The sequence below is a fragment of the Phocoena sinus genome, chromosome 9 (assembly GCF_008692025.1).
Source record: "Phocoena sinus isolate mPhoSin1 chromosome 9, mPhoSin1.pri, whole genome shotgun sequence".
NCBI classification, from domain to species: Eukaryota; Metazoa; Chordata; class Mammalia; order Artiodactyla; family Phocoenidae; genus Phocoena; species Phocoena sinus.
Window position 1 is genome coordinate 7772061 of NC_045771.1, and position 13764 is coordinate 7785824.

General features: G+C 44.9%; 1 protein-coding gene across 1 annotated transcript in view; it reads right to left on the reverse strand.

Moving 5' to 3' along the window:
- CNTNAP2 (contactin associated protein 2) overlaps nt 1–13764 on the reverse strand; it is a 2098245-nt gene that overhangs the window by 261697 nt on the left and 1822784 nt on the right. The window contains exon 17 of the mRNA XM_032643309.1: nt 5463–5633. Coding sequence (XP_032499200.1) covers nt 5463–5633 — 171 coding nt within the window. The remainder of the gene's footprint in view (nt 1–5462; nt 5634–13764) is intronic.

Here is a 13764-nt window from a genome sequence, read left to right on the forward strand (position 1 = left end):
CTCACCTCGGAATCTCCGGGATCCACCCTAGTGCCTCTGACACACCAGGTGCTCAGTGAAAGGTGGCCTGATGATGGGACCATTGTCATGGTCAAGATGGGACTATCTTGGTCAGAAAAGGGATGCAGAGAAGTCAAGCTGTTCCCTATGGGGAACTCTGAAAAAATAAATGGGTAAACCTATGGCTGTTAGGGAATATTTTTTAAAGAACGATTCCTCTGCCATCTCAGAAATAACTAACAAAAAATAAGCAAACAAAACAACAGAATCGAAAGTAATTTCTGATTTGGAAATGGACCTACTTGTCCATGGTTTATGCTCTCCTCCTTACTTTGATTTGTATCTCTCAGCCCCTTCAGATGTTCCAATTCTGGGCCTCACTCATTCCCACTTCCTTGGGGACCTCACTCCTTCAGCCAGTCCCTTCTCCCCCATATCTGCAACGTCTTTTTCTTTACTGGATTTTCCTCTTTAATATACATGGGTGCCCAAGTTCCTACCACTTACAACAACAAGAACAATGAACAAAACCACCATCCCTTGATCTCCGTATCCACCTCCACTCACCGCAGACACTGTCTTACATTTTGACAGTGACCCCTATGTGTGAAAGCTGATGAGCCCTTTATGTTCTCATTTTAGTGACCTCTCAGTTCAGCGGTATCAAACACTTTTTTTGTTCTTGAAATCTTTCTTTATTTGATCCCTGGGATATCACTGTCTTCCCACTTCTCTGGCAGCCTTCTGCAAGCTACTTTTCTTGTGGTTTTCATCCTTGGACATCTCCTTTCCTCTCTCTGCACATTTGTTCTGGGCAACCTCATCCACGATAGAGGTACCCAGTACTTATTTCCTAATGATTCTCTAGGTGATGATGCTGCTCAAATTGTATGTTTCTAACTCAGAGTGCTCTGCTGGGCTCCAGACTTGTATATACAGCACCTTCTAGATGTGTCCACTTGCATAGACACTTCTATATCCAGCAGACGCTCAAACTCAAAATATCCAAAATGCAGTTTGCATTTTGCCTCCAATGCCACACTCCTTAGTGAAAGCTGTTCTACTCACACAATCATCAAAACCATCACAACCAAATGTTGGCTTCATTCTAGGACCTTCCCTCCCACTTCACCCATACAACCATTTTGTTAGAATCTGTGGAATCTCTCTCCTAAGCATCTCTTGCAACTATAACCCTTCGTTGTCATCTTCCCCAGCTCCCATTCACTCTGCCACCATCTTCACACCAGCCCCTACCGCCTCTTCTCTGGCTTTTCCATCTTTTCTCTGGTGAATGCAAGTCTGATCATGTTACGTCCCTGCTCACCATAACTTTCAGGGTCAAGACAAGCCAACTCGGCCCCAGCCCAGAGCACATTTTAGTGGTCTGACCACTGCCTGCCCTTTTAGCTGCGGCTCTGCTGCTCCCAGGGCACTGGATGTCCTGCCGAATTGTTCCCTCTGGGGTCCTTGGGCTCAGTCCCCACACCTTCACTCACCGATGTTCTCCTCCTATAATGTTTTTCCTTTCCTGGTCTCCCTTCTTCCTCCACCTTCTTCACCTTCCTGCCTCTTGCTTGTCCATCAAAATTTAATTAAAGTTACACTCTCTGGGAAGCACCCTTGTCATCCCAGTCGGGTTTAAATCCGCGCCCCCCCCCCCCACCTCCCCTTGGTGCGCTCAGCCACCTCTCTCAATGTCTGTTTTGAGAGGCAGTGCAGTTTGGTGTTAACAGCAATGACTCAGGACAGACAAAAAAATGTTTGGGGTGCCAGCGCTGCCACTTCCTCGCTGTGTGACCTTGGCCAGGCAACTTCCACGCCCTGTGCCTTAGTTTCCCCATAAAGGACAGATGCTAATGGTACTGCCCAGTCCAAAGGGTGGTTAGGAAATTAAGTGAGATGCTCTATGTAAACTCCCTGGAACAGTGCTGGAGCTATTTTTATTGTTATTATAACTACTGATTTACTTTGCTGCTTTCCAAAACAAACAGAAAGATCTTTGAGGGAAAGAAACCATGCTTGACTTAACTATGTTTGACCTAGCACAGCATCTGGGACATGGTAGGTACTCAGTAAATATTCACTGAGTGAATGAAAAAATAAAGGTAGTAAATGAATGAAATACAGCCTTAAAATCTTACCTGTGAAGTATGTGAGTGGGTAGCAGTGCTCTAACCTTATCATATATGCGCATTAAGATGCTGATGGTATCGCATCAACTGAGGGCAACTGACTCACTGTTCTCAGAGTCAAGAATCTCCCACTTCTGACAGAAGGGTGCAATGTCGTTAATTAACAGAAATGTTGTTCTGGAAACCACTATGTAGGCGTGACCTGTGATAGGATTCCTTTGAGACACATGTAGAGAAACAAAATTTGAATTCCTACCAGAAAGAGATCAGGAAGCCTTGCAAGTTAAACGGGAAAAAAGAGTAGAGACACTTTCTAAGAGTTCAAGACCCATTAGGTTTGCAGTGACTCATCGGTGGAAGGCAGAGATAGGCCTGCGAGAATTCTGCATCTCTAGCCACCGCCCCGTGGATCCTGCAGAGAAGAGTCTGGAGAAATGTGATAAAAGGGCAGAAGGAAGCCTCAATCATTTTCTTCTCCATGTTCTTCATGAAAGCATCACTTCTTGTATACTTTGAAGAAGTTTTGCTCAAACAGAGAAACGGGCGTTTTTTTCACCCCGTAAATTCCTTTGAACCTGAATGGAGATGCTATATAATGATGGACATTTGGTATCTCCGCCATTTGGGGGATCTTATAAAAGGTATTTCCACCCTTAGCAATTTTAGAAGGTCTAGAGAACTCCAAGGAGAAGCCAGCCTCTAATCCGTGCCTTGAATATCCCATACTTCTTTACCAAAGGTAAACTATGTGACAGAAAAGAGCTATATGACAAAACAAGACTAGACCTCACCCTCTGTCACAGGGTTTTTGTATCATGGAAAGACTTGGAAAACTTGAAAACATCTGCGAAGGTTTTTTGTAATTATAAATAAGTGCAATTCTATTCTGCAGGTGCTAAGTAGAAATGTCTGCTCTTTCTAAGCAGAAACGTCTGCTCTTACTTCATTTGTCTTCTTACAACCCAGGCCTGGGTTTACAAAACATGGGGACAGAAAACAAGGGCAGGGTGAATTTTATAGTAATTTTATAGGAGCTTATAGAATTACTCAGATATGGAATTGTCAGTTTTCCTTTTTTGCCATGAGTTATTTCTAAAACACAATCCAACTCTGTGTAAGTCAGAAAACAGTCTGATTCAATTAATTTGCTGTGGAAAGTGAAAATCCCTTATAAATAATTCCAATCCGTAATTCATGAAAAGAGTGGATTTCTATTTATTTCTTTTTTATTTCTAAGGCTAGAATATTCTCAGTCTTCCTTTCCATCAGATCGAGTTCACATTAGATCTGTAATGAGCTTTCTTGGGAAGAAGATAATTACAACAACGACTAGACACTGAACTAAATGATTCATGACTGGCTACCTCCTAGCATCATAACAACCTCCACAAGTTACCATCCCATTTTACAGATTAGGAAGTTGAGATTTAAACAGATCAAGCAATTTACACGAGAACTTGGATTTCAACAGGAGAGTGAGAATTCCAAAGTGCGTGCACTTCCGGCCCTATCACAGTCCACCATTTAATAAAAAGAACCCTATAGGATTTCAGCAGAAAGACAGTTACCCGAGATTCCAGTTCTCAAAGACCATGTTGCATAATTATAACTACAGAAGGAGAAAAAGATTCCATCAGATATTTCTGGAAAATAGCTTCCGGATCTTCCTCAGACCAGACCCAGTATCATAGGCACTTGGGTTAAAGAGCACAGACTAGGAAGAAAGACTCTCTGATGTGGGGAGAGGCACTGAGGAGTTTTCACGGAGCAACAGGTGGGCACAGACTTGCTTCCCCTTCCTGGTCCTGTCTGTTCCTTTGCTGATTCCATCTGGGTCTGAACAGCCAGGACAGCCTGGTATGTGCAAATGTTCATCAAACCTGGAAGTCTGTGGACATAAATCCCTGAAGCTGCACCTATGCCCCAAGGATAAAAGGGCCCGGTACCATGAGAACTGCCCTTCTCAGCTCCAGTGACCCCCTGCCTTCCACGGACAGGGCAGCACTGGCTGTTGCTCAGATTCTGTTAGTTTCTGTGCCCTTGGCGAGATCAACCAGAACTCCAACCTTTATAGGGTGGGTGGATGTGTGGCCTCTTCTGCAAAGCTGCAGACTCAAAGTTCCATAGCACCACACAAGGCTGCTCCTTGAACTCCCACAGGTGTTAGTTCTGATTATTCCTATTTTCCTCCGTGTTGTTACCCTCACTCTCTTATTCCTTATTCTTGATATTTACCAATCCTCTGTCTACTTGGAAAATAAACACATTCTTCACACCAGTCAGACTGGCCATCATTAAAAAGTCTACAAATAATAAATGCTGGAGAGGGTGTGGAGAAAAGGGAACCCTCCTACATTACTGGTGGAATGGAAGTTGGCAGAGCCACCAGGCAGAACAGTATTGAGATTTCCTAAAAAACTTAAAATAGAGTTACTATATGATCCTGCAATCCCATTCTTGGGCATATAACTCTAATTCAAAAAGTTACACGCATCCCAATGTTCACAGCAGCACTATTTACAATAGGCAAGACACGGAAGCAACCTCAACGTCCATGGACAGATGAATGGATAAGGAAAATGTGGTACATGCATACCATGGGATACTACTCAGCCATAAAAAGAATGGAATAATGCCATTTGCAGCAACATGGATGGACTTTCAGATTATCATACTAAGTGAAGTAAGTCAGAGAAAGACAAACATCACATGATGTCACTGATATGTGGAATCTACAAAAATTACACATGTGAACTTCTTTACAAAACAGAAATAGACTCACAAACATAGAAAACAAATTTAGGGTTACCAAAGGGGAAAGGCGGGGGCAGGGATAAATTAGGAGTCTGGATTAATATATACATACTACCATATATAGACTAGGTAAACAACAAGAACCTACTGTAGAGCACAGGGAACCATACTGAATAGTTTGTAATAACCTATAATGGAAAAGAATCTGAAAAGTTATATATATGAGCTGAATCACTTTGCTGTACACTTGAAACGAATACAACATTGTAAATTAGCTACCCTTCAATAAGAAAAAGAATACACATTCTTCTCCCATGTTATCAGGGCAATTTATGCTCCCTCATCCTCCCTGAACAGCACTGTGGGAAGCTCTGTCTGTGTCTGCTTCCCGGTGAGCAATCAGGGCACAGGAACCTAGATCTTTCTCAAGTTGTGCATCTACCATCTAGCGCTGCTTTCGGAACAAAGGAAGCCATTGATACTTGAAGCCAACGAAATTACATGATCGCGGTTAAGATCAGCTCGAAGTGACAAGAGTAGCTAGTGATGAGCTGACAAAGACTTTATACTCACATTTCAGTTCGAGTTTGATAAAATCTGTGTTCCCCAGATTTTCAAGAAACACTCCCCGGGCGATTAATGTTTTGAAGTAGAAAGAGATGTCCGCACTGGTTTCCCCTTGGAAAGTAGAGAAGTGCAGGTAGGATGATGGGTTTGGGAAAGAGGCAGCATTCCAGTAATTCCCTGTGGAAAGAGCAAAGAAAGAAAACAGGGTAATTTACACTTGACCATGGCAGTGATATAAAAGATACCCATTTTCTGAGTTTTAATACATTTCCACTGACAGTAGCCCTTGTTTCTTCTCTGCCTGCTGAGCAACATTGCACAAAATCCCCACAAACACATCTTGACTTTCCAAAAGGTATATGTGGGTATGTATATAAGATATTTGATTCAGGACTGATAAACCCTGCTAGGAGCAGTGCTGGAGGGGCTCTCAGGAGTGTATGTCAAGTGCAGAAGCCCTGCGGCGGGAGGAGCTGAGGAAGCAGGCGGGGTGACCGGCCAGCCACCTCCCACCTCTCCTGTTCCAAACCCCCGAGGCGAGCTGCTGTAAAGGGAGAGTCTCCTCCCCAGCCCCTTTCTCTTCCTCCCTGGGGACTCCAGGGGACACTCTGACCTGTGGATGTTTTGGGAGCTGAGCCCACCTGAGCGCTCACAATCAGCCTCTACCCTTGAACTCATGGGGTAGACACAGTTGTACGCGCACCCCTCCCTACTCACTGCCTGGTAGTAGCCAGTGGCCCCAGGAGAAAGGCAGTTCACAGGATAAAATAAAAGCACCAAACTGGATGACTCACATTCCATCAGAACAGATGGACCAAGAATTTAATATGACACCGAGAGCTTACTCCAGACTTTATCTCCAGGGGAGAAATTCCTTTAGAATGTGCACATTTCTGAGTACATTTGCCAGCACAGCTAGGGACCAAAATACATGGATATGCTTTAAAACAGTCATTAAAGCCTTTACCTTTAATACTAAGCCCATGTTAAGGTCACCGGGTGAGGCCCAAAATGGAGTCACTCTTGCTAAGCCCCAGGTCAGCAAAGCAAAACTTAACTGAGTTTCTGTGCTCAGCTCACCCAGAGAAGGCAGGCCCAGGCCACCCTGTCAGCACTTGCCTGCTCAGCTCAGGGTACCTGACGCTCCAAGCCTTCCCTCTGCTCATGTAACGGGAGCAGCCCTGCTTCTACCACCGGCACACGCCCAGTGTAACTTCCTTGTCCCTGCTCCCTTTGGTCTGTAAACATCTCTCCTTGTACAGCTCTTCAGAGCTCCTTTCTCTCTGCTAGACTGGGGGCTGCCTGATTCATGAGCTGCTAAATAAAAGCCTACCAGATCAGTAAACGGCCTGTGGAAAATTTTCTTTTAACATCTAAAATACACGTTTATTTACAAGTTGATGTTGCCATATCTTTCCTTCAAAGAACACAATGAATCAGCTACATTTACTCTGTTAGTTTCTATCCACAATATTTTTTCCTTCCTTTTATGCAAATAATGCACATAGGCAATAAGTTCAACTGCTACTCTTAAATAGAGTTAACTTCGCGTTGGTGCTGCTATGCTTATGCCGTAAGTTCAAATTAAATATATAGTGTTGCTGTATTATGAGATATTAAAGGACCCTCATTTAATTAATTCCATAACATCTTAAGGAAAAACCCAAATGAACTTTTTGGCCAACCCAATATCAGCAGTCAGTCGGTGCAAAATATGTTTGTAAACGTCTCCATTAAGGTAAAACCAGTGGTGGTGGAGCCCACTGTTGAAGGTGTCCCGGAAGTCTTCGTGCAGTTTCAAGCTCATTTTTAAAAAACTGCAATATCATAGCTTTCAGTAGGAGAAAAATAGACTGGTTTCCTCTTGGGAAGAAGGATGTGATATGATATTGGTTAGAAAAATACCTGAAAAGAAAGAATCTTAACCATGGTTTAAGTTTCTATCACCTGAGCTCTGAGCACTCTTCCCAGCTCAAGATCTGGCTTCAAGTCTGGTGAGAGGAGTTCAGTCACCTCTCCCAGCTGGCTGAAAATGAAGGTCTCTCAAGATAAAAGCTAAAGGTGCTACCCTGTCACCAATCAGAGTTCTAGGAGGGAATGAAGAGTCCCCAGGGCTGGCAGGATTCAGCTCGTCTAATGGGTGAGAGAGCCTTTTAGCAACCTAGGAGCCGGCAAGGATGAGTCCCCAGCCACGTTTCAACCTGAAGGCAAAGCAATTCTGTCTCTTTAGGCGGTATCCCCAGGACACAGATGTACTTAACATTTTAAAGTTTCAATCCAATCAAATGCATTCTTACTTTCTGAGGTGGTGATGTATTAACAGAAGGGCAGTTGTCTAAAATGATTCTAGAAAAAAGGAAAGCTAAATGTAAAATATGTCAGTATTTATTTGAGGTCTGGCATTGGTTATTCAGACAGAAATATCCCCAGAGAGGAGAAGGACAGTTCACTCCGTTATTCTCATTTGCTGAAATATCCCTACAGCCCACAATTCCATTAGTTCTCGTTCTATGCTCACTAAGCAGCTTTGAATTAATTTGGTCTCTGGAATGAATATATTCACAGGGAAATTACGTCTTGTACAAACGGTGGTTACCAGCCATCATTCCGGAAATGTCTGGATGACCACATATGACATCTTTGGAGTCGTCGCTTGTGGGTTGTCCCCAATCTCTGGATGAACTAAGTCCAGATTCTTGACCAGCAACAGTGAGGACTCTACCCTGGACCTGACTGATGGCGGCAGCTGAGGTACCTACTCTGGGGAGAGTCAATGGGGCACAAGAGGAGGAGACCAGGAATTCTATTTAGATTTTTTAAAACCTCACCCTTTAAAATATTCACTTCAGTCATACTTGATAATGTACATAATATATGAGTACAGTGGAGTATGGACAGAATTCGTAAGTAAGCTTGTTGGGATGTGAACTTAAAGGCTTTAATGAGCGGGTGGCAGAATAAGGAAGTTTGGGTGCCGCTGTTCCAGACCCTGATGATCTTCTGTGAGGCCTGTTCTGATGAGTCTGCTGCCCAATCTCCAGGGTTTCTGGTTATAACGAAGTAACATGAGTGCTTTTTCTAGTGCTCATTGCACTTACTGATGCAAGGAGCTTATAGCATCATTACTGTTTTTTTTTTTTTTGCGGTACGCGGGCCTCTCGCTGTTGTGGCCTCTCCCGTTGCGGAGCACAGGCTCTGGACGCGCAGGCTCAGCGGCCATGGCTCACGGGCCCAGCCGCTCCGCGGCATGTGGGATCTTCCCGGACCGGGGCATGAACCCGTGTCCCCTGCATCGGCAGGGGGACTCTCAACCACTGCGCCACCAGGGAAGCCCTACTGTTTGTTTATATTGCTCCCAGCTGACCGTAAGCTCCTTGAAAGCTGGGAGAAAACCATTTCATCTCTGCAACCTTTAGCTCCAGAACATATTAAGTACTCAATAAATAATTATTACATCAATGGATAAATGAAACAGTTGGATAAGTTATATCCAATTCCACTCCATATGCAAAGTCTTCATGGGACAAAATCTACTTTATAGTAACCTGAGTATTAAAGATATTAAATAAGTATAAATAAAAGCTAATGCTGCTTTAGCACCTACTGTAACTGGACAACAGCTCCTGCTAGCACCTCATAATTTTCTTTATCCATGACTTAATTCCTATTATTCCCTATAGACCTTATTGAACGATGCCACGCATCTGCAAGACTGATGGGCTTATAACCTTAAAGTTGTTGAAATGGCTGCGATTTGTACTGGCTCTCAAGGTCAGCACGGCAAGGGTCAAGTGACATTAGACGAGCACATTAAGTTGGGAACGAGAGTCGCTGGATGGCAAGCATGGTGCCACAGCAGGTGTCAGGACGGCCAGCGTGTACAGGCAGAGCGGGCAAGGATGGAAACAGAGGGAAAGTGCGAAGCAGAACAGAAGTAAACATCTGAGATGGGAGGGGCCCGTCCACAGTAACAGAACGACAAGGCAGGTGGAAAAGGGTGAGGGACCCAGCCCAGGGCAGAGGCAATGGTCAGCAAAGGCTGAGCAAAACAGTTGCAGTGAGGTTGATGGTTCCACCAGCTTGAAAACCAGTTGGTCACATGAGAAGCTTTTAAAGTACCTCCTGGGCAAGGCCCGGACTCATCTCGGGTGGGCAGGAATCAGGGAGGTACCTTCAGCTGGTGCAGGAGAGTAGGGCTGGGCAGCAAACCCGGCCTTGCTGACACCCACCATCACTTCAAACCTCTGTCATTCGCAGAAAATGCAGTATCGTGCATTCATCCAAATTCTTTAACAGGCAATTACTTTAATCTCACCAGTGATAACTCAGCATGGGATTCTGACTTCAAAATTTCTAAGGATTTTTTTTTGATGGGCAGCAATTAATTTTAAGCCTGATTTTAATTTCTAACAACGTATTACATGTACATGGTTTTAAAAGTCAAGTGGTGCTAGAAGGGATATAGAAAAATGCTGTTCCCTGCTCCACCCTCCCCCTAGCAAACCCAATTTCTTAGTGACAATTCTTTTTGTATCCCTGTATTTCTAAAATCTACCTGTGTAGATATTCATTAATATATGCATTTTAATTAGTCTCTACTTTCCTGGATGCCAGATGAGAACCGAGCATTTTTACAAGCCCACCTCCCTATTTCCTTTCTCCATATTCTCCCCAAATAGCAAAATCACAGATTTGGGGGTATGCTGAAATTCAATATTTATATTTTTAGGACTATTTAAGTATTATTCACTAATGAGCCAAGTAGTGAAATCTAATTATATTTTCTTTTTGTGTATAATGTTTTGTTTCTCTAGAATCGAGTTACCTATTTATTTTTTCATTTACCTAGTTTTCCTTCTATCTGTCATGAATTCTTTACAAATTCTCCAACACACCTGAAAAGCTCTTCTCAAACATTTCTGACATTCGATACGTCAGGCAACCCAGCAGTCACATTTTCGTGGCATCCTGTGACAGGATGGGGCGTCCTGTGACAGCCCTTCGTTCTTCTGCCCCGTCCACGCTGGCTCTTCTCATGGCCTGGGACCGCCTTCTCGCCCTTATTGCAGGGGCTTCCTTCTGTGCCTCTTCAGTGTTAAATCTCCCGATTCCTGGGTCTCTCTGACTTTGGGCGAACCGTCTTTCTGGATCTACACCCTCATTTTCATGGAGCACATTCTCAAGCAGCTTCTTGAGAAAAGGGATGTGTGAAGTCAACTTCCTAAATCCCTGCTCTTCTGGAGAGTCATAATCCTGCTTTCACATGTGATTGAGACACTCCAGAAAATTATTTCCCCAGGGAATTTTAAAGGCATTTCTCCACTATCTTCAAGCTCTCAGTGTCGCTGTTGAGAAAGTTAATGCCTTCTGATCACTACATCGTTCACATAACTGATGGGGTTCAGGACGTGCTACCCCAAAATATGGCACCTTGGGAGACTGAGTACTTCCAGCTGAAGTGATGTGGGGAATGCCAGGTGCAGAAGGACTTTCTGGGCTCCCTCTGAAGCAGGACAGGAAACTCTCATGTGAAGTGCCCTCCTTCCCCAGAGGAAAGGAGCATCCTCATCTCCAAAGAGAAAGGGGCAGAGAGGCATCCGAGGAACAGGCCTTGCGAGGTTGCCGCCGCTCGGCTCACACGCTGTCCTGTCTCGACTTTCCGTGACTTTCTACCCTTCATCTAATGGCACAGCACAACACTGAGGTTTAACCATTTCTTTGGGTCTTCATTTCCTCATGAAGGTTCCTGTACCATGTAAAACTTGAATACATTTGTATGCTTTTTTTCCTGTTAATTAAACCCAGCCAGGACCCCTAGAGGATCGAGGAAAAATTTCTTCTCCTGCATTACTCGTATTTTTTCCTCTCTGGAAGCTTTGAGAATCTTTTCCTTTAACTCCCTAATTGAAAGTGGACTTTGATAGTTTCTCCTGATCCCCTTTCTCAAGCACCTGTTAGTTTTATATTTATCTGTCTTTCTCTTGCCCCTTTGCATTCCTAATTTTGATCTTTTCTCTTTGTGTTCAACTTCCTGGGACATTCCTCCAGCTTTATTTTCAACACTGCTACTGTCTTTTTATTTCGGCAATCATTATTTCAAATTTCCAAGTATTATTTCTTGTTCTCTGACAGTCCGCATTTTTAAAGCAGGCTGTCGTGGGTTTTGTTCAGTTTTGGATGCAGTATCTTACCTGTCCAAGAGTGTTCATTTAATTATTGAAACTGTCCTTCTGTCTTCTGCGTTGTCTCCCTCTCTTCAGAGGCCCCCTTTCCTGCCCCATTGTTAGTTCGGGCTCCCTCCTCATGTTACCTTCAGTGGTTGGTGAGTCTTCCTAGGCACTCACACCGAACAGTGAAGTTCTAGAAAGCTGCCGGGCTGCTCCGTGAGTGTGCGTGTCTGGGAGTGGTGGTGAGTTGCTGACCAGTGGGCTTCACCACAACGAGGAGAGCTCCCTCTCCTGTTGAAGGGCCTCCAAGTGTCAGTATCTGTGGCCTTTTATTTTTTGGTCACAGATCATTCAATTTCTTGAGAGAAGGACCCTCCAGTTTCATGAGGTGTATGCATGGGGTGGTCAGTGTTCCGGGATGCTTACATAGATTTCCATGTTTTTGTTCTATTTTAAGGAAGGAGTTTCCCCCCCGCACCTTCTTTGTTGCCTCCTGTCTGGAGTGTAAACCTCTCACCTCCCACGTGGGTAGAACAGGACAGTCACCAGGGTGTGGGAGGAGGTGAAGTTGGTTCTAATCGATGTTTACACAGACTTTTAACCAATCCTGTTCTGAGCCTCCCCCGCCCCCAGCCTTTGATGACTCCAATTCCTGAACCTTGTGGAATTCCTCAGCTTTCATCTGCCCATCAGCAGTCTGGACCTACCGACATTCTTGTACCGTCAGCAAGGAAGTGAGTGAACATGTGATACGCTGAGGTTTCCTCTGGGTGGTGGTGACGATGCGGTGTGGGGCACATAGGGAACACAGCAGGTGAACTCAGGGGGTGGCACTGGCCTGCCTGTTACTTGGTGAAGCTTCCATGTGCCGGTCCACGTGCAGGCTCCAGAATCAGACAATCCGGCTCTATCACCCTCGCCCACTGGGCAACTCTGGACAGATTTCTTATCTTCTTAAATCTCAGTGTCCTCATTGGTACAACGGAATAACATTGGAATCTCTTTTAAAGATGGTTGGGAATAACAGCACATCATTCATGAAATGTGCTTAGCAGGGCGCTGAGCACAAAATAACTGTTCAACACATGGTATTATCCACCACAAAACGGGGGGCTTCGGTGTCACATTCAGTCACTGTCCAGGGCTTGGCCAAGGAGTGGGGAGGCTGGGAGAGGAGCTCCCTTCTTTCGACGTGTGACCCGACGCCCTGAGCTCCTCCGGAACCCACTTCTCCGCAGGGGAGGCAGCAAACAGCCCAGGCAGACCCAGCACTCACCCACAACCCTGGCCCCTCCGGCCGCAGGCGCGTCCCTGACCCGCACCCAGCTGCCTTGTGTCCTGTTCTCCTCTTTCCTCGCTCCTCTGCTCCCTTCTCACTGGCTTTCAAAGCTGTGTGCTCCCACTTTCTTTGTCTCCTTACTGACTTTTAAAAAATGTCCATTCAGGACACACAAATGAGAATTCTCCTTGAGCCCCGGCACTGTGATAGAGGGTTTTGTAGAGAAGCCATTACATAACAATGTGATGAAAGGAGTGACTGAGCAGCTAAGAAACTAGAGTTATCCAAACACTATAAACAGGTTCATCTGAACGAAGGTGACCAGAGACACACGATGGGCAGAGACGGGGAGGAGAAGCTGCGGCTGCTCCTCGATGTGTCCGCCCCTGCTGTCCTTCCTTCCTCCTCAGAGGGGACATAGGTAATTAGGAAAAGGTGACACAGCACTGGCTGGAAGAGCTGGCACTAGCCTGATGTGGAGAAGACTGCGCGTGGCTCTCCCGGGTGTGGTTTGGTGGGGTGTGTGGCCTGGATGCCAGTGGATGTTTCCATCCTCTCCCAGACGCAGCAATTTCTCCAGTCACCAAATGGCCCAGCACTGGAACAGCACCGAGAAGCGTATCTATAGCTTCTGGTTAAAGTGGCAAAAGCACTTTCCAATATAAGTACCAGCTCTGAGGAGACTAATTACTCTGAACATTTTTAGTGACCCAAAGGTTAGAAAATTGGAGTATTCTGTGAGTTATGTAATGAGGCTTCTATTGTTTACTGTGGCTGGGTGCTATTTACAACAATAAACCAGATGGCTTCATTTGCATGCAGATTTGAGTCTATTTGTAGAGGTAGCCTTATGGGTAGAAAA